General features: G+C 39.6%; 1 protein-coding gene across 1 annotated transcript in view; it reads right to left on the bottom strand.

Moving 5' to 3' along the window:
- Nucleotides 1-25,000, bottom strand: part of LOC137975686 (mediator of RNA polymerase II transcription subunit 15-like) — a 33,003-nt gene that overhangs the window by 6,209 nt on the left and 1,794 nt on the right. Inside the window, exons 3-12 of the mRNA XM_068822840.1 lie at nt 21,663-21,714; nt 17,649-18,086; nt 13,990-14,189; nt 12,573-12,734; nt 11,972-12,047; nt 9,308-9,374; nt 8,761-8,824; nt 3,859-4,094; nt 2,213-2,385; nt 1,613-1,705 (exon numbers count right to left, since the gene is read on the bottom strand). Coding sequence (XP_068678941.1) covers nt 1,613-1,705; nt 2,213-2,385; nt 3,859-4,094; nt 8,761-8,824; nt 9,308-9,374; nt 11,972-12,047; nt 12,573-12,734; nt 13,990-14,189; nt 17,649-18,086; nt 21,663-21,714 — 1,561 coding nt within the window. The remainder of the gene's footprint in view (nt 1-1,612; nt 1,706-2,212; nt 2,386-3,858; nt 4,095-8,760; nt 8,825-9,307; nt 9,375-11,971; nt 12,048-12,572; nt 12,735-13,989; nt 14,190-17,648; nt 18,087-21,662; nt 21,715-25,000) is intronic.

The raw sequence follows: 25,000 nt of genomic DNA, 5'->3' as shown, positions 1-25,000 counted from the left end.
GACATCCCTCTCCCCCCAATTCAATGTTATATGAGCATTTTTCGGTGTAGTAGGGGGCAAACGGGGATGGGTGTTCCAACAAATGTAACGAGTATTGTAGATTTAACAATCGATCTTACGCAAGCCGGAAAGAGTGTTAATCGATAGATTTTATCGCAGTAGTCACACAAAAACGTACAATTTTTACGCACAAACACCTCCAATATCACTGATTTTGACGAAGACACAAATTCTTTTGTACATTTCTTTCTAGTGTCTTGCAATGTTGCCCCCCTGGCGATCCCAGAATACGTAGCGAATAACGTAAGTGACAGATTATTTGCCACTATCAAAAATACCATAGTACTCTTTGTCCCTCCAAAATTTTGCATAAGCATTGTTTCCAGTCTCTGTAGGGACCATTTTAAGTCACAAGAGAAAATAAAAACAACGCTTATGCAAATACTGGAGGGACAAACAACGAGTATTATGGTATTTTTGATACTGGCTAATTAGCAAATCATTCATTATTTGTTTCACAATAATGACAAGTTACCAAATCCCCAACGCAAAGGCTACAGAAGGATATGTACAATTTCCGGCGATATTCTGATTTTGAAACAATCGGAATATGCCCCAAAAGACGCACTCTTTAAAACAAGGTGGATTTCACTTTGATCATACAAATATTGATTTCAAGAAATAAACTGAGGTGTTTAGTACAAAAGGACACGAAGTCCCCTTCCCTCTCTCATCCCCACCCCCTACAAAGTATCTTGCACCCCGAAATGAACGTTGAAAAGATCACCGACGTTGGATAAGCAACTGAAACAGTTGCAAGAAAGCTTGAGAAAATCCAGGCTTGAACGGATTTGAGCCAACGAGCCTACGATTACGCCGGACTTATCGACCAACGGAGCTATCAAGCCAGTTGAGAGCTCGTCCATTCAATGTATCTTACAGATAGTCAGACGTAATTAGCAGGGAGTTCATTTTGATGAGGGAGGAAAACAGGAGTACCCGGAGAAACACCTCGAATGGGGGTTGAGATCGACTGAAACTCAGCCCATAACATGCCAGAGGTGGGAAGCGCAGGTGAGAGCCACAACGAGAGCCTGGCTTCCTTTAGCGTACAAAACGGCGTATTCCCAGATGGTCACTTATCCAGATACTATCCCATCAGACACGAAACAACGGAAACCGGTGTTTTCCTTTGGCTAAGCTCTACACCCTAACCCTAACCCTATCCCTAACATCTCCAATTTTAAAAAAACTTATATAAGTATACAAAAGTTGATTGGCACAAACGCATAGTGATTACCCGAGTCTCAAGGCTTAAGTTCCAAACCCTGAGGTCACTGTACTGCAGTTACACAACATTTACAATTCTGATGCAGTAAATCATAAGTCATCTCTAATCAAATTAATACGGAGCTTAAGGCACGCGGCGTTTTTGAGAAGCGGACAGCAACTTGAAGAGAACATTTCGAATGCCACGACAGTGGTGTCTGCCACAATTTTATACTTCTCTAATAGGGGAAATATACTTTACAATATAAATGTAGTTGTGTGACGCCGTCCGCGTCTCTACAACGTGGCGTGCTTAAGCTCCCTAATAACCGACGACACGTACTGTAGTTGGCGGTCTTGCACTCAGGACTGGAGAAAGGGTAGTTCTGCGGGACACTGATCTCTATCGGTGGTACTGCTGGCAGATTCAGATCATCTTAAACGATGAACGAAGTACAATCAAACCAAAGTCAGTCATTCTAAAGTTATCTTACGCTCCCAACAAACTGAGGAAAACCGAGGATTATCTGGGGATTTGCACAAGGACAATGGCACAAGCTTAAGGCACAAGCAAATATTTACCTTTACGTATTCAGAGCATCTTCTTGAAGGAGAGAGTAGAGAGATTTCAAACCGCGGATGCGACAAAATGGGGGACGGAAGTCGGTTTCTCTTGATGTCCGCAACCATCGGAGCACAATAATATGGCATTGTGCGATTCCGCCTCATGCAAAACGCGCCTGTCTATGCGGACACATATAACCACCTGTTTGCCAAAAGTAACTTACTTAATGTTCAATTGTTCCAAGGGCTCTTTTGAAAACCTCCCTGTCCGCACCTCCTATTTTTTTTCGGTTCAAGCTATTTCTAAGATCAGTACAGACTTGAGATATGCCTAACACAAATTGAATAAACACTTGTCTTTGTGAGGAATTCTACTTACGTATTGAACAATGAAGCAGTGTGTTACTGTGTACTGGTCCTGTAGTTGCACCTGATTTCACTTGAAAGCGGCTGCGTAATCTAGCAAGTTCTCCTTGCAACACATGTGGTACAGTGCACTTCTTTTCTCTGATATCAGTTAGTTTGATCTTCTTTGCAGGAGGGGGCAATGGCCTGATAAAATCCAATTCAGAATTTAATTAGTCTTTCACCCTTGTTGACCATGGAGTCTCTATTAACCCAGTGGTTAGAGCATCCAACTAGATCACGGAGAGTCAGCGGTTCCAATTCCCATCTGGGACTCGGGTTTTTTCCCGAGTTTCCACTTGATGCAAAAACTTATTTCTATTATTACTCAACTGGTAGTTAGTCTTTCATGGGAAAAAATGACGCCCATTTTTCGTATGTCGGCAAAATCCCAAACGATAAAGGATTCTACTGTTCTCGAAAGTTCCAGCTCTTGCCGAGATTTCAGAAAAGGGAAACATTACAAAACATCCCCCAAGCCCTCACGAGACCATTCCTTCCCTTTTGCACCATGTAAATTCCTAATAGTTTAAGGACTGAGTATATGAAAGGAAAATCTCGATCGTCCAGTACAGAACTGAGAAGATAAACATTCAATTCAGAAAATAACAATGTTTCGGTGCATTGCCACAGACCTGGAGTATTTTCAGTTTAAGCACCGATTTAAAACCGTTAACCTTAAGGAGTACAGTGTACCTCCCTTGAAAGTTAGAAACTTTGAAATTTAGTTTGACTCTGAACGTAAGGTTCGAGTCTCTCAATCTTCTGAAACCTTTCTTTGTTCTCATCTTTAAACTTATTTCCAAGCAAGTAATCAGTTAGTTCCTGTAATTTCACCGCAAAGGAAAAGGAAGGTGGTTTCAGCGGATGTTATCTAATGCTATCCTTTGGGAAACTGCCGGACGCCAACTGATTTATTTCAAAATGGCGCAAGAAGACTGGGCTGATGCAACATGTAGGATGAATAACGAGCCAACACTCTTGTCGACATCTCTAACAATACACATTTCAGTTTCCTTACAACGGGAATGATCACCCACCATCGCCGAGATCGGGGAATTTGTCGAAGAAACAGAAACATTAGTGCGATGTAACTTCGCGTTTACGGCAAACGTCGCACTAAATTTAGATTTTTTCCAAAAACTTCTGATATGTCAACATCTTGTGCGTAAAAACCGTAGACCCGCACTTTCCATGAAGTATTCTCTATTTACATACCAAAAACCAAAAGCTACAAACATACCAGACTAATTTAGCGACAAAATGGTATTTACTTTAATTCTGCAGCTGTACATGTAGTTTGATGTGGCAGCTCGAGTCACCCTGGTCAGAGTTTTTCCCTGTCCTTGTGTGGGCCCATTTCCATTAGTAGGGCTAACATCATCAGTTCCCACGGCCTGCTCCCGTCTGAGCTTGTAGCTCAGTCGGTAGAGTAGCGGTGATCTAACCCGAAGGTCGTGGGTTCAATTCCCACCCTGGTCAGAGTTTTTTTCTGTCCTTGTGTGGGCCCATTTCCATTAGTAGGGCTAACGCTCACATGGTTCATTTGGGGTACAAAACTAGCACTTCACATTACACTCTAATCAGTTAAGTCTGTTCACCATAAAGCAGCCAACTTACAGTATAGGAGGACCCTCCATGGTTTGAAGGAGAGGAGAGAATGTTCTTTGTAGAGTATGACTTAGCATAGGAGACTTAGCACATCTCGATACAGCATCATACAGTGGTTTGCAAATGGCCTGTGGGTGGGTGATAGTGTCAATCGATGTCGTTGGGACTGTAGGTGCTAGGGTGCTTGAGAAAGTACTGCATGTAGTACCTGGCGTCGGAGGAGCTGGCGGCGTGGGTACTGATGGCTGTTAAAATATCAATTTATTGACCATCATTGGATGTGGCTCGGTACCATATTATCGGTGAAGAATTACCTCGATCTAAGAGAGGTTCCTCTAAAGAGGCTAAAGATCGAGGCAGATAACATCCTCTGAAATTTGATTTCAGACTTTGGATTACACCCGCCTTCCTTCCACAACAAAATGTTTTAAATATTTGGACTCCTTTCAATAAAATTCGAAGATGGGAACTTGAGGACAACCTCATGCCCGGATAAATTCTACCAGCCTGGCAGATGTCTACGTTTAGCAAGGCTTACACATCTTTTGATCATTTAACCGCTACCGTACCTTCGTTAAAACAAGCAAAAGGGAAAATTGGACCCTTTGCCGGTCAACTCATACCCAAGTCGACTCGGACCCACTCAATTCATACCCAATTCTAGATCAACCCCTACCCGGTTGTCTGTCGATTTGTACGTAGTTCTCCGAGTAATCATGACAATTTCTACCACCACAGATAGGAGTTTTCTCTATCTAAAAATTACACTCGCCTTGCAATAACTCCAGCCCTCGCTAATGCCTATACCTGCATTGAAAGTAATTCTCAAACTTCCGACTGGTCATTAGTTTTCAAATTCCCATAGCTAGAATCTCTCTCTGCAGGTTTTTAATTAAGGTTCGGGTTATCGTGAGTCGACTGTATTTAACAAACTGAGTTACCGACTTTTCGGATGCACACAAAATCGACAGAATCATCGCGTCTTAGAAAAGAAAAGTCTATTTATTTGCTTAAAAATTATTTCATTCTAACATTGTTGAAAATATGATGCGTATTTATATGGCATTTACATGCAGTGAATTCATAAGAAAGACAGTGCACTATTTGACGGAGTTCAAACCTGGCTTGTGTTTCACGAATACTGACGGGAAAACGTGGACAAGAATACGCTACGCTACTTTAACATCGTTAAAATGCTTATCAACTTATACTAGCGGTAAAGTTGCTTTAGCGACGTGTCTCCATTGCTGAATTCATCTAACGCATTAAAAAGCTTTGACTCCTGCAGGACTGAGGTACACTCTCCGTTGAATCCGTTGTAGTTTTTCTTTCAACACCAGGCGGATCTGCCCACTGAGACAATGAGCTCTCCGACCAAGGTACATGTATTTGACTAAACCACTACTATTTCACCTTACTGAAACATGGCGAAAAGTCATTGGTATGGGTCTAATAGTAGCAGTACCCTTCGTGGATTGTCTTAAAGCCTTTGATAGTGTCCCCCATCATCAATTTGTGACCATGCACTGGCTTGGGTTGCCCGTTATTTGACAGAGAGAAACCAGTATATAGTCGGTAACGAAAGCGCTTCTGATACTCCACCAGTATCCGTTGGTATACGACAAGGATCGGTGCTCGGACCAACACTATTCTCTTGTTTACTAACGAACTACCTGAAAGTGTGATATCAGGCTCAGTCTACTTATATGCTGATGACACTGTTTATTGCATCAAACGAATTGCAAATGAAGCGGTAGCTCAGTCAAATGAAGCCTTAAGCGAGTTCTACAATTGGTGTTTATTAAACCGTCTTACTCCCTATTCCGAAAAAAGTGAGGCTATGCCAATTTAATAGTAAAACTCGTGCTATAGGCCCAACGATGGCGATCAGCATGAGCACTGATATCATTGAGTGGGTAATAAATCTCGATTATTAGGTATGAATGTCGACGACAAACTTACTTGTGTTCCGCACATGCCCGATCTTAAGAAGAGTTTTGCAAAGAAACTTGATCTAATAAGAAGGTCTGGGTTTTCACAAAAAGAAGTCCTCATTAATTTCTATTGTACGGTTATATTGTCATCGATAACTTATGGCCTCATTTTTTGGGGGTCCTGTTTAAATGCGGATCTTGTCGATTATGTGGAAAGACTGCATTGTAGGGCGGCGAGAATAATTTTCAATTTACCTAAGGATATGACATCATCACATGTTCTTGAATATGCCTGTTGGCGTCCGCTTAGTTATCCCTATAAGCTTGTCTTAATAAAGGTTATACATAAAGCATTTCACCATAGACTACCGCAGGAGTTTTCGGACACAATTGCAATCAAGCACGATTTACTAATGGGCTCGCGTTTTGGCACAAACCACGAAAAAACTGCAGAGGCCCGATATTATGGATCGGCAAACATTGACAAAATTGCTGGACATAATTCGCTGATTCAAACGGGTAAAATGCACTCTGTTCAAAGAAAAGATTGTTTTACAAACTTTCTATGATGTGCCGATCGCATTTATTGTACTTTTCTGGAAGGAAAAGGTTTGGTTTTTTTCTCGTGAGCGTCAGCGAGGAATGACTGAATGTTGAGTCACGGCAAATACTGAAAAAATCATATCTTCGGTTCTACTAGACATGATTTGCTGATTCAAACGGTACGATGCTCTCTGTTCAAAGACAAGATTTCACATTTTTTTATTTTCCTGCAAGGAAAAGTTTTTTTATTTTTTTTTATTTTTTTTTAGCACGCGCCGGTGGGAGGCCATCGTGGAATGAGATGATTTGTAATTACTGTTGTGTGAACGCAAACACCGAAATAACCATAACTTTGGAGTCACCGATTCAAACGGTAAAATACTCCCTCCTCAGGTGACTCTAACCAGTTTCAACACTTTGAAGAGACACTCTCTTAAAAAAGATTAACACTACACACTGTATCACGTAACAGCAATGTTATGGCACCACATGAAACACCGATTATTGCTGAACAAGAAGCGGTCATTACTGTGACATAATACGTTACCTTGGCAACGAGAAAGCCCAGCAAAAACACCCTATATTTTGGCTTTAGTTTCTCATATCTCAAAAGCAACCTCGGTGACCCCCATTTTTCAATGCTGAAAAGTGACCAGGAGGCCAAAATGAAACGTTCTGCAAAGTTTCAAAAATATATGTCCTGCAGAATCAGAGCCTCCTTAAAAATCTCAAATTTAGGGTGGCTCAGAATTCGCTGAACAGAGTTTTTTAAACTTTGCAGAAAGTTTTATCTTGGCTTTCTAATCACTTTCCAGCAATAAAAAATGGGGGTCACTGGGTTTGTTATGAGATATGTGCAACTCAAGACAAAATAAAGGGTGTTATTGCAGGGCTTTCCCGTTGCCATGGTCACTTATTACGTCACAATGGCCGCATCTTGTTCAGCAATAATTGGTGTTTCTCATGGTACTATAACATTGCCAAACCTTCTAATAAGAACGTTACTTGAAAGCTTTAAAACTAGCTCGAGCCATCTTAAAAGACAATTTTCTTCAAACGTTCTAAGATGCGCTGATTACATTTGATTTTTTAGCAAGGAAAAGTATTGTTTTTTAGCACGCGCCGGCGAGATGATTGTAAATGTCGCATCATAGCAAACAATTAAAAAAAAAACATATCTTTGGTTCTACTGGGTATAATTCATTGATTCAAACGGTAAAATAATCTCTCTTCAGAGACAAATTTTCTCTTCAAACTTGCTATGATGCGCTCATCACATTTCTTTGATTTTTCTGCAACGAAAAGTTTTGTTTTTAAACATGCGCCGGCAAGGGGTCACGACAAGTGAACGTTTATTGGAATCTGCCGGCGAACGAAAGCTGCGAAATGTTCTACTGGACTAGAGCAGCTCGTAACCTGGCTTGCTTTTATAACGACATTAGAATCTCTTAAAGTGCCCCTGTGATAAAAAAACCACTTCCTTTTTTCCTTCAGATTTTGAAAGTGTGTTTGCTTAACACCTGACTGGCAAAATTTTGAGCTTTGATTTTTATCCAAAGGCCGTTTACTTTGAGTGTAAGTTTTGGATTTCACGGTCCGCCATTACTCACGTTCAAAACTGACCGATTGGACCTCAGAAGGTTGGATCCAGGGAAAAGTGACGTCAGAGGCTCACTAGCTTAAAATTTCAGCGTGTGAACGCAGCTTATTATATATGCAAAGCGTGAGTTTAAATGTCTGAAAGCCCAAAACCCCCGTGCTGCATATTAATTCTGCGGCGAACACACGTATTGCATTCTTAAACTAGTGAGCCTTTGACGTCATTTTCTTCTCGATCCAGCTCTCTCAAGAACATCATGTTAGTAATGGCGGACCATTAATTAGGAAAATTACAGTTAAAATAAAGAGGTGTCTTTTTGAAATCAAGGCTTAAAACGTGGGTCACTTAGTGTTTTGTTAACATAGTTTTGAAATCCAAAGAAAAATATGAATTGATTTTTTGGTCACAGGGGCACTTTAAACAGAGGCATTTTGATTGGTCATCAATTGTAACAATGATGGTGGAAATAAACCCACTCTCATATACATGTATATTCATTGTGCTAAGTAAATCACAAATGGAGCGCTAACTGCATATTTAAGTCAATTAAGTCAATTGAGAAATATTAAAGCGACCGTATCATCTTTAAGTGAATTTAGTGAGTTGCAATTCATCTGGGTATGCCTACAAATCGACAGAAATTTGCGTACGAATCGAGTGGGAGTTGGGTACCAATCGAGTGGGTACGAGTTACCGGTTCGACTCCTTAAAATGAAAAACACCGCAGCTGACAACTGCACGCCTAATGAAACTTCAAACTGTACACTTCTTTATAGTCAGCTTTCACCCTCACTATATTGAAAAATAATAATAACAGGTATAATAAGCACTCACTGGTTTTGTTTTGATAATGTTCTTGAGAACATTTCCACTCCTTTCTAGAGCTTGCAGAGAAACCCTGAAAAATTGCAAGGAGTGTACTTCACGAATACTCATAAAATCAACATGTATCTTTTCTTCTTTGTAATCGAATCCTGGAAGTGATGGGAAATGACATGTTATTGTTGTCTTTTGCAGCAATTTATCTCAACAAGCAAGTTCCTTGACCAACCCTTCACATTTAAGCCCTAACTTCAAGACATGTAAAATTAGTTCAAGGCATTGTATTTTATATCGAAGTTGTCATAACATACAAATAAAATAAGTTCATGGTATGTGGATGACTCATTGGCAAATGTTCCAAGAAAGCAGTGCTTTTTAACCATCCTTCAACAAAATTATTCTTGAGAAAACATATTGTCTCACACACACACAAGTACAAATTTTGTCACTTGACCATGTCAATAAAGAACGGTTCCACTACTGGATGCTTTACAAGTCTTGACACATTATACTTAGGCTTCTATTTTGATTATTAATTTTCGACAGCTTCTTCACAAACCTGTTTGACTGGTTCGTCAAAATATCATGTAGATGTTTCAGCTTACGCAGCTCCCTGTTGTTATGTTCTGAGACAAAAAATTAGGTAATTTTACCTTGAGTAAAATGGGATGGATAATGGGATAAGTTGGATGGGTTTCCTTTTTCTTAAAAGAAACGGCAGGTAGGTAAAGTCTGCTACGAGCCTAGAAGGTCCATCAGGCCGGCGCTTATCTCCGGTTTCTGTAGCATGAAGCAACTAGGAGTATTTCTACTCCCCCCTGAATGGGATGCCGGTCCATCGCAGGGTTACCCGCAGCATTAGATTCGACGGGATCCATTTTTATTTCATAGGTACTGAGATTTATCCACGAAAATCACAGTGAATAAAATTCGTACTGATTCTAAATGTTGCCAATCAGGAACACGAACGACAAAATTTCACTGTGAAGAAATATCGTTCGTCCAATCAGAAACGCGAACAACGAAATTTCACTAGTGATGAATGAACGTATAGAATGGAACGTCATCCGACAGCCGTTGCACAAAAACCGTGCGCCTTCAAAAATAGCCGAGGGATGGTTTGCTTCTGTTTGCTCAGTTGAGGAATTTCTTTTAGATCAAGAACACAGAAATACCGCTCAAAAAACCGAACGAGATCTACGATTGCCTGAACGAAGTTTGAAAACGAAGGTCGAACACAGGAAAATGGAAGTTATTCCAGTGGTTGAGCTGAATGAATACTGAATACATCAACCAATTTATCATCTCCGTCCGCACTAAAGACGGCAATGAATACGAGCCGAAATTCCTTCGAAGTTTAGTGGCTAGATTGGAACGACAACTGAAGAAAAAGGGCTATTCCGCAAGCATAACAAACGACCTGATATTTGAGAGGTTCTTTAGGCCAAACAAAAACAACTAAAGAAACAAGGCAAGGGAAATAAACCCAAAGCGCCGGTAGAATTGACAAGTGACGAACTAAAAACACTCTTCACTTTGGAATATCTGAAACACAGTACGTGAAGTAAATTTTATTGAATAAATTGTCGGTTGGGCGATTTTAAACCATTGTTCATTGCTTTCATCGCCCCACTCCATTTGAGCGAAATAAATTTGTCTATCAAACACTACCACGAAAGAAACCTCAGTACCTATGAAATAAACACATTATAGCATGGAAAATGCTTTGTACGATTCTTATGCACTCGTTTCCTATCAGAAAACTCACTCGTTCGCTGCGCTCACTCGCTTGTTTTCTGATACTACTCAACTCGTGAATAAAAATCTTACGCGCGCATTTTCCATGAAGTAATCTCTATATACACCTGGGTGGAGAGAGGCACCGTGAGAGTAAACTGTCTTTCCCAAGAACACAACACAATAGGGCCGTTTATACGAGAGAAAATAAGCCGCGGCTTACTCTGGCCGCGGCTTGCATAAGACGCGAACACCCCGTGTAAATGGTACAAAATCTGCGTTCACGGCTTTCTCAAGCCGCGGCTTATCCTGGCCGGGGAGTTTATACTCGTATAAATAGTTCCTTTCCCGTATTATGTACCCCGTGGCCAGAGTAAGCCGCGGCTTATTTTCTCTCGTATAAAGGGCCCTAATGTCCCCGGCCAGGACCCGAACCCGAACCCGGACCACTCGGTCCGGAGTCGAGCACACTGACCATGAGGCCACCGCGCCTCCACGGGGCGAACATTACTTGCAATAAATATTTGTAATAAAAACTTGAGGCGCTTGCCGGACTTTGTAGAGCCTCAGCAAGCGGGACGCATTGATTCGGACCTACATTAACGACCTAACTCCTTTGGAGGTCTAGTAGCTCAATGGGTACAGAATGTGACCTGTACGATTCCCGCCTAGGACTCTGATTTTTTTCAGTTCTCCTTCGCCCGTTGCCCGTTATCGATCAACTCAACTTGTATTGTAAAACTACAATACATGCTGATTTTCGGTGAGAAAGACAAACTTGAGAACTAGATGAAAACTCCTTGGGGCAGAGGGTTGAGAACCAGAATAAAACATCAACCATGACAACATGCACCTAAGGTACATGTAAGCACGCAAACAAACATTGTGTATTAGCGGGGAAGTGAGTGATCTCTTATGCGGGATATGTAGATCTTAACAAGTGTTATTGAAATCGAAAAAGAAAATTGGGGGTAACCACGCATTTTTAAAAGATTATTCATGAACAATATTTGTAAAAAGCTTTAAAATACAAAACAGACTTACCTGATTAGAGTGTAATGTGAAGTGCTAAGTATCTAACCCATAGGAACCATGTGAGCGTTAGCCCTACTGATGGAAATGCGCACACACAAGGACAAAGAAAACGTTTGCAAAAACGTAATCCTTACTTGTACTCGTACATGTTAATTGCCGTGACTTTAAGATCTTCAGTTCCCACGGCCTGCTCCCGTCTGACCTTGTAGCTCAGTTGGTAGAGCGGCGGAGATCTAACCCGAAGGTCGTGGGTTCAATTCCCACCCTGGTCAGAGTTTTTCTCTGTCCTCGTGTGGGCCCATTTCCATCCGTAGGGCTAACGCTCACATGGTTCATATGGGGTAGATACTTAGCACTTCACATTACACTCTAATCAGACTGTTCCTAGTCTTACTTGATCAATGAGCCTAGTTATGCGTAAAACATGATTATGAGCCATAACTACATGTACCTTTATCTCTCATTTCTCTGTTCATCTTGGTAATCATTCTACTCAGTGGTTCAACATAAGGTTGTAGTTCTTGCAGCTGATGGTTTGAACAGAGGATACATGAATTAACGTTTTTCATCTGTAATAAAAAAACCCAACTCATGATACAAAATACACCTTTTATTCCAGACCCCTTGTGATATAAATAATATTATATGTATAGTGTACGTGTATCAGAGGTGAAATTCAGCCATTTTCTGTTGAAGGACACGTGCATTGGGAAATTTAGATTTGTGCATTTTTGAGTTTACTTTTTCAGTTATGCAATAAATAAGCTACCGTTGCCCAGACTTGCTTTTATCAGTTTGGGGGCTCTTCCTCAATATCTCCCCCTTTTCAGTATTTTGATCCATTGCAAGTTAAGGATCTACAATGTAGTATCCAATCGGCTTTCCTGTTTTAGGCTTTTTTCTTTTTAATATTTGCCCTTTCCACATGCAGTAGGCCTCCTTGCCACACCTCTAATACATTTTTAGTCAAATTGTGGTTAAGCTACGCAATACACCATTCTCTGAGCTATAATTATTGTCTACAAAACCTAAGCCAAACTTCTTGCACCCACCTTGTCCAAGTATGCCTGTTCTTCAGCAGGGTTGAGTGATGCGGGGCTGGCTGCAGGGGCACCAACAGAACCAGGATTCAGTACAGATGCTGGTGAATGAACATTCATTGTACCAGGAGTAGGGACTGAAGAGGATGCAACTGGTGATGCCGCTACACCATGCTGCAAAATGACACAATTACAAAACACTTAAAGACAAACTTTTTAGGAACTCTTCAACACCATCATGAAAATCCTCGAAGGAAAGTGGTTGTCAACAACACTGCAATTTAAGCCACATTGCTTTTCAGAAGACCTTTACCCCACTCTGTATTTAATGACGACTTAAGGTACACTGTAGCAGTTGATCTTTTACAACCGACAGTTTTAACAGCTTTAAAATTTCATTCAATGGGAAAGCTTTTTAATGACTATTTTTACTGCATGTAAGTGGAAATTAATTTCAAAGTTTTATTTCACAGTGTATTAATTTTCTTTCTTTAGCTTTGGTAGTTAAGTTTTTTAAATGTATTCTACATGTAGGCTAATTCACACGATTCATAGGATAAACAATCGTCATATAATTATCATGATAATTTGATTGTGTGTATAAAAATAAAGATTGATAAAAAGTAATTATTGATTGGTGTATTGGTTGATTGAATGACATGGACAGAGAAGGAGAAGACCAAGGAAAGGATAGGTAATGACTATCTTGCTAAACACAGTGACTTTAGTTAACACTTTTCAAGTGTTGTACACACAGTGTACACTACGGTACATCTCACAACTGCAGGGGGACACAGGCTGTCTACCAAGGGAATTGCTTAGAGTGGTGTTAGAAAGAGAAGGCTGTGTGAGTTGGAGTGTCTTTATGATGATGATGATCCTCGTCATCATCAACAACACACAGAAACCCATTGCAAGAAATGAACATGATGGTCCTACCAAGAAGGGAAGAGCACTGTGTTCCTAAGAACTCTAACAACATTTCAACATAGGTCTACTATTCTTGGACAAGTAAACACTCAACTAATGCATTTTTGAGAGTTCAACTTTATCACTATGGCTACTGACAAGTAAAATCTTAACTTATTGTAAACAATTTAGTACCGGAAAAGTTACCCCAGAAGTACATCAAAAGAACAGAAACTTCATCAAAGAGTGCTAATTAATGTACAAATTACATGTACGTGTATCCATGCTTCTTTTCAAAAAGTGAGCAGAGACGGGTTAAGAGTACAGCTTCCTGCGCTGATAAAAGCCTTATAAGGTTATGACATTCATTAATTTTACTGATTAACACTTGATGAGTGAAATGACACAGGAAAAGGTAATGTTTTTAAACATGAAACAAACAATTATAATATTTAAAGGGTAAAATCATGCTAAGAGCTTAGTGTAAAGCTCTGTAAATGTACACAAGTCAAGGACTTACCTGAGGAGAGGGAGAAGGGTGCATGACTGGAGATGCAGCAATAGGGGCTGGTGATGGGGCAACAGGAGCCTGACTGGTCTGAGTGGAATGCTGAGCAGACGAAGGAGTTGGTGCTCGCATAGATGTAGAGGTCATGGTTGGTGCAACTGGGGAAGGCACAGGTTGCATTCTCACTGGAACTGGATGCTTGGTTTGTTGTGCTAAAAATAACAGAGCCAAGAATATTAGCACAATCTACACTGTAAATAGAAAGGCATAGCTGTTGCAAGAGAACCATCAATGAATGAAGATGGCTGTTGGTAGAGGTTCATCAACTTACATGTATTATTATTTTCTGTAAATAGACTGTTGTCACTCCCACACAGTGTGGCAAGGGAGCATGTTTGGTATAATTATTTAACAATTATCCTGCGAAATCGCACGGAATATCGCCTGATACTTACACTGTAGCCAACGAGGCCATAGGCCAAGTTGGCTAAAATCAGGCAATATTCCACAAGATCATTCAACACATTGATGACAAAGTACAATAACTTTGTGACCTCTCACAGGAAAACGTACACTAACGACTTTCCGGGAAACAGGTTTTTCACACGGATCCCTCACGGGTTGATCACGGCTTGAAAAGTCGAGTAAACAAGTGGCACTACATGACCAAACGAATTCTCAGAAATCCGAAAATTTTACACAGCTCGAAAAAAATTTGGCGCAAGTGGGTCAAAGTTTTATTTCACGGGTTAACGCAAACAGCTCTTAAAAAATTATAGTCATTTAGACCAAACTTGACCTTAAAAATGAAAAGCGCAAAACTGTGCTAAGAAAATCCGAGACACCACAATGAGTAACAAATGAAACAGGCATCTTAATAGCATCACGGCTACAAACAACAATGAGATTAAGAAAATAAGAAAATTTAATTCCCTTTCAACGTCAATAATTATGTGGATGCCCACAGAATTTCACGAGTTCAGAAGCTCGTAAAGGTCAGCAGTCAACTGCTAACATTACAACTAATATGAAAATAATGATTTTGTTTAACAAGGTAGTCATAAGACATCAAAATCAGCAAACAAAACAGCCGCAAACCAGGAAAGGTCAGAGCACTGAAATTCCAAGGAAATTTTTTTTTAAACCAATCCAACAGCTTAACATTTATTTTTCATCTGCGAAAAAGATTATAATTTTTTCATCACCCTGGAGAGATCACTTGGGAAAAACGTGAAGATCAAAATATTATTCGCATTATTAACGCATGCCTTCCAATTTGCATAGCACAAAAGAGAAAAATCATGTGACAGGTAACACAACAATCAGTTCAACTCATGTTATCATGGTGGAATGCAATCAAGACGTGCTTGGAAATGAAGAAATAATCGCCAATGCAAAAAAGTTTTCATGAGACGGATGTGGGTGGTCTTGTGGTGTGAAAAATGGTCCGTGTTGCTACATGTAGCAGTTTTCGGAGGAAGTCATGTTGTTGAATATAAACAATTTCCTGGAACTGACATGTGCAGAACTCAACCTTGTGATTCTCGCTAATATCCAAAAAAACTTTTTGAAGCGCAACAAAATAAATAAATAAATATAGATAACAAGCATAAGATTCGATGCAAAATCAATCGATCGAGCGATGAGTGATCAAACAAGAAACACTGTATGACGCATAATTATCTGAAAGAATGATTCGTTTTTGGTTTTACGGTGTTGTTTGAACGAGTGGACGCTTCTCCAAACGTGTGGTATGTGATATAATTTTATCACACGGTTGCCTACCTGGTTCAAACGAGTGGACTTTTCTAGCGAACGAGTGGGCATCTTTTTACATGGCTGACCAGGTCGGTTGCACAAGTGAGCCAAGCCGCGAGAACAGCTTAAAATTAAAACCTCACGGGTGCCACACGGCTACCACACAGAATTCGGTCATACACGGAAAGTCGTTCATTAGTGTACGTTTTCGCGTGAGAGGTCACAATTTTCTACGTTTATTGAAAAAAAAAGCTGGAAAAACTACCATTTTCCTCCGTGACACACAAAATTACATACATCGCAGGATATACGTTGAGTATGCATGACAAATATTGAGCACGCTATGACCATATTTGGACATTGTCACAATGTGTTGAATAATAATCAAAAATATTCAAACAAGTGCGGTAGTCTTATTAACAGATATGCCCCGAGAAAAAGCCATAACTTGATCACTTCCTTGTACACTGTAAATTATGATGAATTGTTATCAACCTCTTATGTCTTGAAATGCAGAAATGCAAATGCAATTATTGGACGACGTTGAGCAAAATATCGTGATTTGTCAGTGGCGAGCAGATCAGTTATTTGCCGAAGCCGAACTGAGGCAAATAATTGATCTGCGAGACACTGACAAATCACGATATTTTGCAATAACCGAGGTCAATAATATTATTATTGTTCAATCATTCGATCACCGAGTTTGCTTTTTTTGTTTTTGTTTCCGAGAAGCCATAAGCCCGAGCTGCCTTGTAGAGTCGAGTAATGGCACCAATCAATTGGGTTCCTTCTCAGCATGATTATATTTGAAGACTTCAAATTGTACTTACAGTCAAATGTTCAATACCACTAGGCATCAACAAAGCTGAAGAATTTCACAGTTTTCAAAGCGTATCCCGACAAGTGAAGCTTTGGTGTAAAGCTCGCCATTCTTTTTTTTCTGGCTTCACCATAAAACCTCTTCAGTACATATGCATTCGCCAACCTGTCCTTCGCGTCGATGACACGAGTGACTCTTCGTCTACCTTTTTTTCCTTGACATACTTTCGAAATACATTGAAATTTTGTTCCTTTCTTAGTATTCGCACTGTTCTTTCGATCAACTAAAGATGTTAAATCATTCCCTGACAGCTCGGGGAACCGATCTGCCATTTTCTCACAAGAGCGTGATTTCAATTGCACCTGAGCAGAATATTATTTGCAGCAAAACACTTATTTATAGGCAGCTTTTGCAGGTTACGTGGTGGGCTCTAGGCCAACGAAAACGAAGGACAAAATACATCGAATGATAATTGGGTGTTAAAGTTGTACATGTAAGTGGTAAGCAATAATTCAAAATTTTACGTACATGTAGTCCTGGAACTTTTCTGGACAATAATTATTACGCCAGTAAAAAGAGGAAAACCACAGGACCTAAAGTGTAGTACCATCCATTGTACTTGTTACATTTTCCTTCTACTTAAAATCTTTTTTGACAACCCTGAGGAGAAGGGGTTCAGAAACATTTACCAAAATTTCCAGCAACATGATTACATGTACATACATTCACGACTGCAGTGCATGTATACCAAACAGGAAGACTAGATTGAATGATTTTTACTGTCATAAAAAATTATACCAAGACTTTCACTCAACATACAAGCACTGGGATTGCTTGATTCTTGGTCTCATGCTCCTGATTAAATTCAAATGCATCCCGACCGGGACACAATTCCAAGGTTGTTGCCTGTGCCAAGTGTTTTCATGTGATTGTTGAAGGGAAAGTCTAAATACACAAAATGTGTAACAAAGTACATGTACTTCATGTCTGGTCCCTCAGGAAACTGGAGGCTAGTTTTGTTTTCCCTAACTAACAGTTACTGTTTCCCTCGGGACGAAACATTAATTGTATGTTCTACCATACATGCACTTACCTGGAAGAACTGGTTGCTGTTGTACAGGCATTGGTGATCCCACCTGGTTTGAGGGCACATTAAGGGGCTGTGTCATTTGATGATGTGCAGCTTGACTATGTGGTGGAACTCCTAACTGTGGTTGTGTCAGCATATTTGGAGTCTGCAGTTGATGCTGTTGCATTGGCTGTTGCGGTTGTGGTTGTGGCTGCTGGAGGTGCTGGCTGAGAATCTGCTGTCGCGTTAATCCCGACTTGTCGAAAAACACAGGCACCTGCATAGATGGCTGAGACAAGGCACCAACAGGCCTTTGTACAGGCTGTTGAACCTGCTGCAGTGGTAATTGTTGACTGGTACCCTGTGCACCAACAGAGTTCAAGGGTTGTTGCCTGTTTATCTGAGGTCTCATATTTGGCTGTGGAACCATATTGTTTGGTTGTGGCTGTTGTCCTTGGGGTCCTACATGTAGCATCCAAAATAATGACTATGATGATGGTAGACTCATCGAGTATCACTTAGTTAGGTCCGTGGAACTAATTAAAAGTGTGTACAGTTGTCAGCAGGAGAGGGACATCCGTTCTTAGAAGGATTTGAAAGGCAGTGAGATCAAGAACACTCAACATTGCTAGGACATTTAAAGTCACTTCTACATTGTACATGTACAGTGCAGTGAAAGGTAAGCTCATTCCACATACCGGTACCAGTACTTTACCCACCTACATGTACATGTATGGGTTGTTGACATGCATACATGACTTGTATGTGTATCAATATGAGTACAGTATGTCCATTTTACATGAATATGTGCCTTTGTTAATGGAATTGTTGTGGAATTATATTGCACAACAAAATGATGGTAACGTAAAAGCAACAGCACAAAGCATGAAATTCACATAAAGCTATAAACAACCAACAGGTTTATCACTGAAAAAAGCTCGTGAACACACATTGTAATAATATTATTATGTTACTTTGGCTTTGTAGCAGCACAAAGTAGGATAAACTGTAGCTTTGATGAACCACACAATGTTTTTAAAGTTTTGTTTTTAATGAAGACAATACATGTTTTGGATAAGACAATATCCATCATCAGTTGTACAGTGAGAAATAAAATGAAAACTTAATTCCAGAAAATATCCATCCCCCCCTCCTCCCATCCCAGAATTCCATTTTTGTTGCACACCCCTTGGAAATATTATCATTCTTTGTGGATAGATAGTGCAAGATACATGTACCAAATTTTGATCCATGGTTACGGTTTTGGTGGATACTGTGACCAACACATCACAAGAAGGTATGTCGCCTACATCAAGTAAAGTGTACGCATATCGCAGAATTTGCTATGTGAAAATTATAGATTTAATACCATAAAGAAAAGTAAAAAAGAATGCATTTTCAATTTTTTGTAGCCGTACAATGTAATTCAACAACAATTGGCGTCCCATCGACTGGCGGTGAAATTTGACATGTCGCCAATTTCGAAATTTGCATAATTTCACTTTGCCGGCATTTATTTCTGATGGCATTAGCCTGTGGTAAGTCGCCTTGTACTGCACCTTTAAAATGACGTTGCAAGCACCATGCCTACATTTAAAAACATTTCACCCTCGCACACTACATGGAGTGTAAACAAACTTATGTGAATGGATTTATGTTAATGTACTCGCTATCATTCAGGGCTTCCCTTAAATTACATTTACTTGGACTTATTACAAATGTTATGATTTCTGTGAGATTCAAAACGGGTGTCGCACAAAGTTTTTTCCTTTGTCTTCTGACAGCTTTTATGCGGAAATATTGAATCAGCAAGTTATTTATCTAATTTCTGCTGATTTATATCACACGCAGCTCGCTTAAAATATATTTGCATCCTGAACTATAATTGTTACTGCACTGTTTTCCTCGATCAAGAGTCATTGTCATCGCTATCTCCCGATTCCAAATTTCTGCTAATTCAATGTTGATGCACTCCTTCAGTTCAGAAGCTATTTTTCATGTTTGTGACGTCAACTTAAAAATGCAACGAAATCTTCCAGCTGAAACGATACAGATAGGAGTGAAAGACATACCTGGTGAAGAGCGACAGACTTATTTTCAATCAGTCACAATTAACTTGTCTACTTTCCACAACATGGGCTTCAATCACCAGCTGCTACTCGGGAAAATGATCGGTCTCTAGCGGCGACAGAATACATGTATCAAGCCTAACCAGCACAAAAATATTCATTTTGTGCTTTAAATTAGCAAGATTTAAAGATGTGGGAATGTTTGTCAGAGGAGAGATGTTTGCAGATGCGAGTGGTGAAGTGTCTGTTGGCTGCACCAACATACATGTAACAGGCACTACAGCCTGCACATGAAAACCTATAAATCACTCGCAATTGTAAATCTCCAGGGATAGGGTCCTTGACCCCAAACCAACTCTTCATATCATCATATCATATCATATCATATATCTTTATTTACCCTCGGATTTTTAGAGTAGCTTGGTGTAGCTAATATCTCCGAGCATTTACCCTCCCAACCATGATACATCACAGAAGACAGACCACAACACCGGGAACTACATGCCCTCTTGCTTTTACATGGGGTGAACACCAACTTTTTCTATCACAAGGCCATGCAGAATTAAGAAATTAGTTAGCACTTTTTGCACTGACCTCAGAGACATTAAGTTGGTGTTCACCCAATGTAAAATCAGGAGTTGGTTTGGGGTCAAGGATCCTATCCCTATGCATTTGCGATCACAAGTCATATATAGGTTTTCATGTGCAGGCTGTAGTGCCTGTTATGTTGGTCCAACCAACAGACACTTCGCCACTTGCATCCGCAAACATCTCTCCTCTGACAAACATTCCCACATCTTTAAACACCTGAGAAGTTCTGAAAATTGTCGCTCCCTTAAGTTTGTTCAGAAGATTGTTTCAAAATTCTAGACTCTGCTTCCACAAGCTTCCAACTGAAAATCATGGAAGCCACGCACATCCTTTGGGAGCAGCCTTCCTTAAATTCCCAGGTCAAACATCTTCATTTATCCCTTTCATACTAATTAGCCTGCTTTCTTAGCTTTTACTCCTTTTTTGGTTTGTGCCTTCATCCTTAATTATTCTTGTTAATATCTCACTTTGTTATACTATTTATTGCATATTTTCATTTTATTTCTCACTGTACAACTGACGATGGATGATGTCTGATCTGAAACATGTACTGTATTGTCTTCATTAAAAAATGAACTTCAAAACAATCGTGTGGTTCATCAAAATTATATTACCGGTACTTGCTGAACAGAACAGTGGGCACTTAAAACAAAAAAAACAACTCTCACTAGTTTCTGACTGCTAATGGCATCAATGACATGAAAAATATCAAGGTGTTGTATTTCAAACCTTGCTTGCTTTGATAAAAGAAACCTTATGACTGCTTGATCTTTGCTGTTTTTTCCTCAAACTGATTCTTAAAGAATGATGAACTACATATATGTACATGTACTGTACTGTACTGTACTGTAAGATCACTCGCTGAAAGAACGTTAATAACAAGCTTGCTGCACGCTTTGCCCCAACTAATGAACTAGCTCCAACATCAAGGATGGTGGTGTTCATGAACGCTATCAATACATTTTGAAGGGTACTCGCTTTGCAAACAACAGTAATTTGACAGCCAGACGATTCACTTTTGACATGTCAATGCTTTTCTATAATGATGTGCCTGTTGTTATGGCAGATAACAACAGCACCTATCATTTTCACCAATCAGAATGCTGGCGCTGCATTTAAGAAAAAATGCCATCCTTGCAGGCTCTCATTTTATCCCGCCAGGCCCCTCGCAGTTGAGCAAACTCTGTTTCTTGTGTCTTTGCCACTCATTCTGCAGCGCCAATGAGAGCCACTGCAGTAACAAGTGACTGAGTTACTGTAATAAGGGTAACCTCCTACTCTTTTGCTCCCTCTGCATAATTTTAAAGACACACACCAAGTGCCCCCTCCTTCCCGCACAAAAAAAAAAGGTCATTCTTGCAAAATATTATATACTTACTTATGTCTCGAATATAGACCAAAAGACGAGCAACATATGAAAGGTACTCCACCTGGATAAAGAAAAACTTGCACTAAATATTTCATTGAATCTAAATACATTCTTACAGCTACATTGTACATCGTATAACATCAAGACCTTCCACATAGAGCTCAGGGCAATTCAACACCATGACGATACACTGTAGGCAACATGCTTAATTTAAGTGTTGTGGGTTTTTTTTTTTTCTTGGTTTGAACCCGTCTAATTTTGATTTTTCCTTTCTCTAATATATATATGTTATTCACCGGCCGGGAGGTCCGTATTGGGAAAAACTGTGCCCGAGGTCTCAAGTACGGCCCGGGGCCACAAGCCGAGGGCCTTACTTGAGACAGAGGGCACAGTTTTTCCCAATACAGACCGACCAAGGCCGGTGAATATCATTTTTATTTATTTCTAAATTCTATTTTTAGAAGGTGGGAGAAACTATTAAGAAAAACTGGAAAAGTCATCTTTTTTTAAAGCTTGGTTGAGTTTCCTCAGCGTTGTTCTCTTTATCCTCTTTGTTTGGGTAATAAAATTCGCTTTCACTGTGATAGTTTTCGTCAGAATCCATTGCTTTTTTATGTGAAAGTTGAACAATAACACTGCTCTATTGCAAAAAACAATTAAGACAAATTGAAACTACGCTCTTTCAATTCGCAACTTCACTCTGCGCTTAGCATAGTTGGTTACCATGACCGTGGTCAGGTGATAGGAAAATACTGCACGCTCCCGGAACCAATCAGATTGCAGGATTCTCAGGATACCGCCCGCTCACGATCAAAGAAATAAATAAAATAGGTTACTGACCAAGCATGAGGTCAAGATGGCTGGATATTGGCCAAGGTCTTTTTTTGCATGTTGGTCCATAAAGACGCAAAAACGAACAAGGTCAATATCCATCCATCTTGACCGAATAAGCTTGGTCAATAAAGGATTTATTATGTGGGATAAAACACCAAAAAATGATCTTTGATCTTGCGGGACCAAGCGAGAAATCCCAAGCGGGCATTGAGATAGCTCCAGCTTGCCCGCTCACGGAGCTACAATAGTCATAATATAATAATCATTATTATAACCTGAAACAAAGAACAAGAAAAAATGAACTGGTTAAAAAAATTTTGAATCAAGACAAAATTTGAAGCATACCATAGATACTTCCTAGATGTAAATAATGTCACAGCAGTACATATCCCACTGAAGTTGAGAAAATGACATTACAGCAGAACCCCATGACTACTAAATATTGTAGATACAGCATCAAAATGGCCATGGTTTAACCTATTGACTTTAATTGAATTTATGAATACTACTAAGAATATGATAAGCCAGTTACATGTACATGTACTTGGCAACAGCCTGAAGGACAACAGTACTGAACTAACACAATGCAGGATTCAAACCTACAATGTACATGTGTATGACCTCCATAACATCAGTTGGACGCTCAACCCATTCAATGACAAATGCAATAGCAAGAATTTGACACTGAATCTTCAAGTTTAACCTTGTAATTTACTGGTATAATATAACCTATGTCAACCAAAAAATAAATATAAAAATTCAAATGAAGTATTGCAAGAAAATTGATCTGATTGATGAGGTATTCACTTCAAATCAGAATACCGTAAAAACTCGTCGCTAGAAATTGAGGGTGCAGCTTATCTGCGGGAAATTTGAAAAAGGTGTCATGAATTTCAACGCCTTTATCCGTTAAATGACACATTTATAGAAAGTATGTAAATGAATATTACACAAACCTACATGTATAAGGGAGTACTGGTCATTGCTTTTGTAAGTTTGTTGGCTCTTAAAAGAGCGGTTGTTCATGTAAGAGTAAGCTTTAATATTACAGCGCTTACAGTTGTCGTCCCTAAAAGCGTTAAACCGTCTTTGTCGACAGAAACGTCACACTGCATGGAATTTACATTCTCAGGCAAACCTGTTTGCAGCGTCGATGAAAGCCTGTAACTTCAACAGTAATTGATCCTCCACGAGCAAGAAAATACCACGCTATTCTCGAGTATTCGCGTGGTAGATGGCCCATTGTTTCTTCACTGTTTAGCACTTCGATAAGAAATTTGACGAACAAAATTAATGGCTTTGTGTCAAATACTGACGAACAAAATAATAAAGACCCTGTTACACTGGGCAATGTTTTGTGCAGTTTATCGCTTTGTGTAAACTCTAAAAACATCAAGCTGCTTCCAGCGTCCAGTTTTCCATTTCGCGTCCGATCTAATGCCTGGTTACTAAGCTTCAAATGGTCCTTTCACGTTCTTGTTGCAATGCAAAATCTATGGAAAAACTGTGTTGAATAAAGAAATTCCTGTCAACAAATACCAGAGAAAGATCAATCTTATGTCAAAGTTGGTAGAAACAATGTTCATTATGTTTAAGTGCTAAAATTGTGGGTAAGACTTTGAGGTTTTTTCCAGTTCAATGTTAATAGTGAGTTTACGTTCGATGAACAGTGGATGATGAAGAAGACTTCTCAAGACACGATTTCTTTTGATTTCTTTCAAGAAAAACTTTCTTCCCAAAATTTGAGCTGCTAAATTCAGGGTGCGGCTTATCTGCGGGGTTTTTACGGTAATTGAATTGAAACGTACATGTAAGACTTCAGTAACCCAATGTCACAGTGACAGATCATCAGCATTGGACTTAAAATATACGATAATTGTTAATTATTATGCATTGGTGTCACCAGCTCGATTTTGATTGGCTATTAGCAGGCAGATAACTTTTGCTTGCTCTGTTTCTCTTAAGTCATACCTGCAGACAATAGATTTTATATAATTTTATGTAGAATTGACGTCATACCTAGAGACTAGTTTTATGCATGCAAAGTGATGTCACCTAACACACTGACCAGCAGGGAAGAGGAAAAAAGACTGCCAATCTCAGAAACATTCTTTGATTTGCGGCTCATCCAAAGAAATGGATGAGTTAGTCCTCTTGTCCTTACAAGTGCAGCTCAGGAATATGCATAATAAAATAATTACTGGATTCAGTTTTCGCATGATAGCGATAATTATCAAGGCCTCAGTTGGTGTTATCCGCCTCAGCACACAAACTTTGGCAATGATAATTATCGCTCTCATGCTCAAACTCATCCAATAATTGCTTTCTCGAGAGAACTCATCCTAGTTTTCATTTTGCAGGCACGAGAAATCAAGATTTTTTGTGAAGACTGCAAATTGGCCGCCCCTCTAGGTTTTTTCAGGGACTTTGGGCCTCGTTTTCGTGTCCATTTGTCACGTCATGCTTGTTCTCTTTTGTGGCTTCTTTCGTTGTTTTCCACTTTTTGGGATTTT

Source organism: Montipora foliosa, chromosome 11 (assembly GCF_036669935.1).
Source record: "Montipora foliosa isolate CH-2021 chromosome 11, ASM3666993v2, whole genome shotgun sequence".
NCBI lineage: Eukaryota > Metazoa > Cnidaria > Anthozoa > Scleractinia > Acroporidae > Montipora > Montipora foliosa.
Note: the sequence above shows the minus strand (reverse complement) of the source record. Positions and strands in the feature narration are given on the sequence as shown.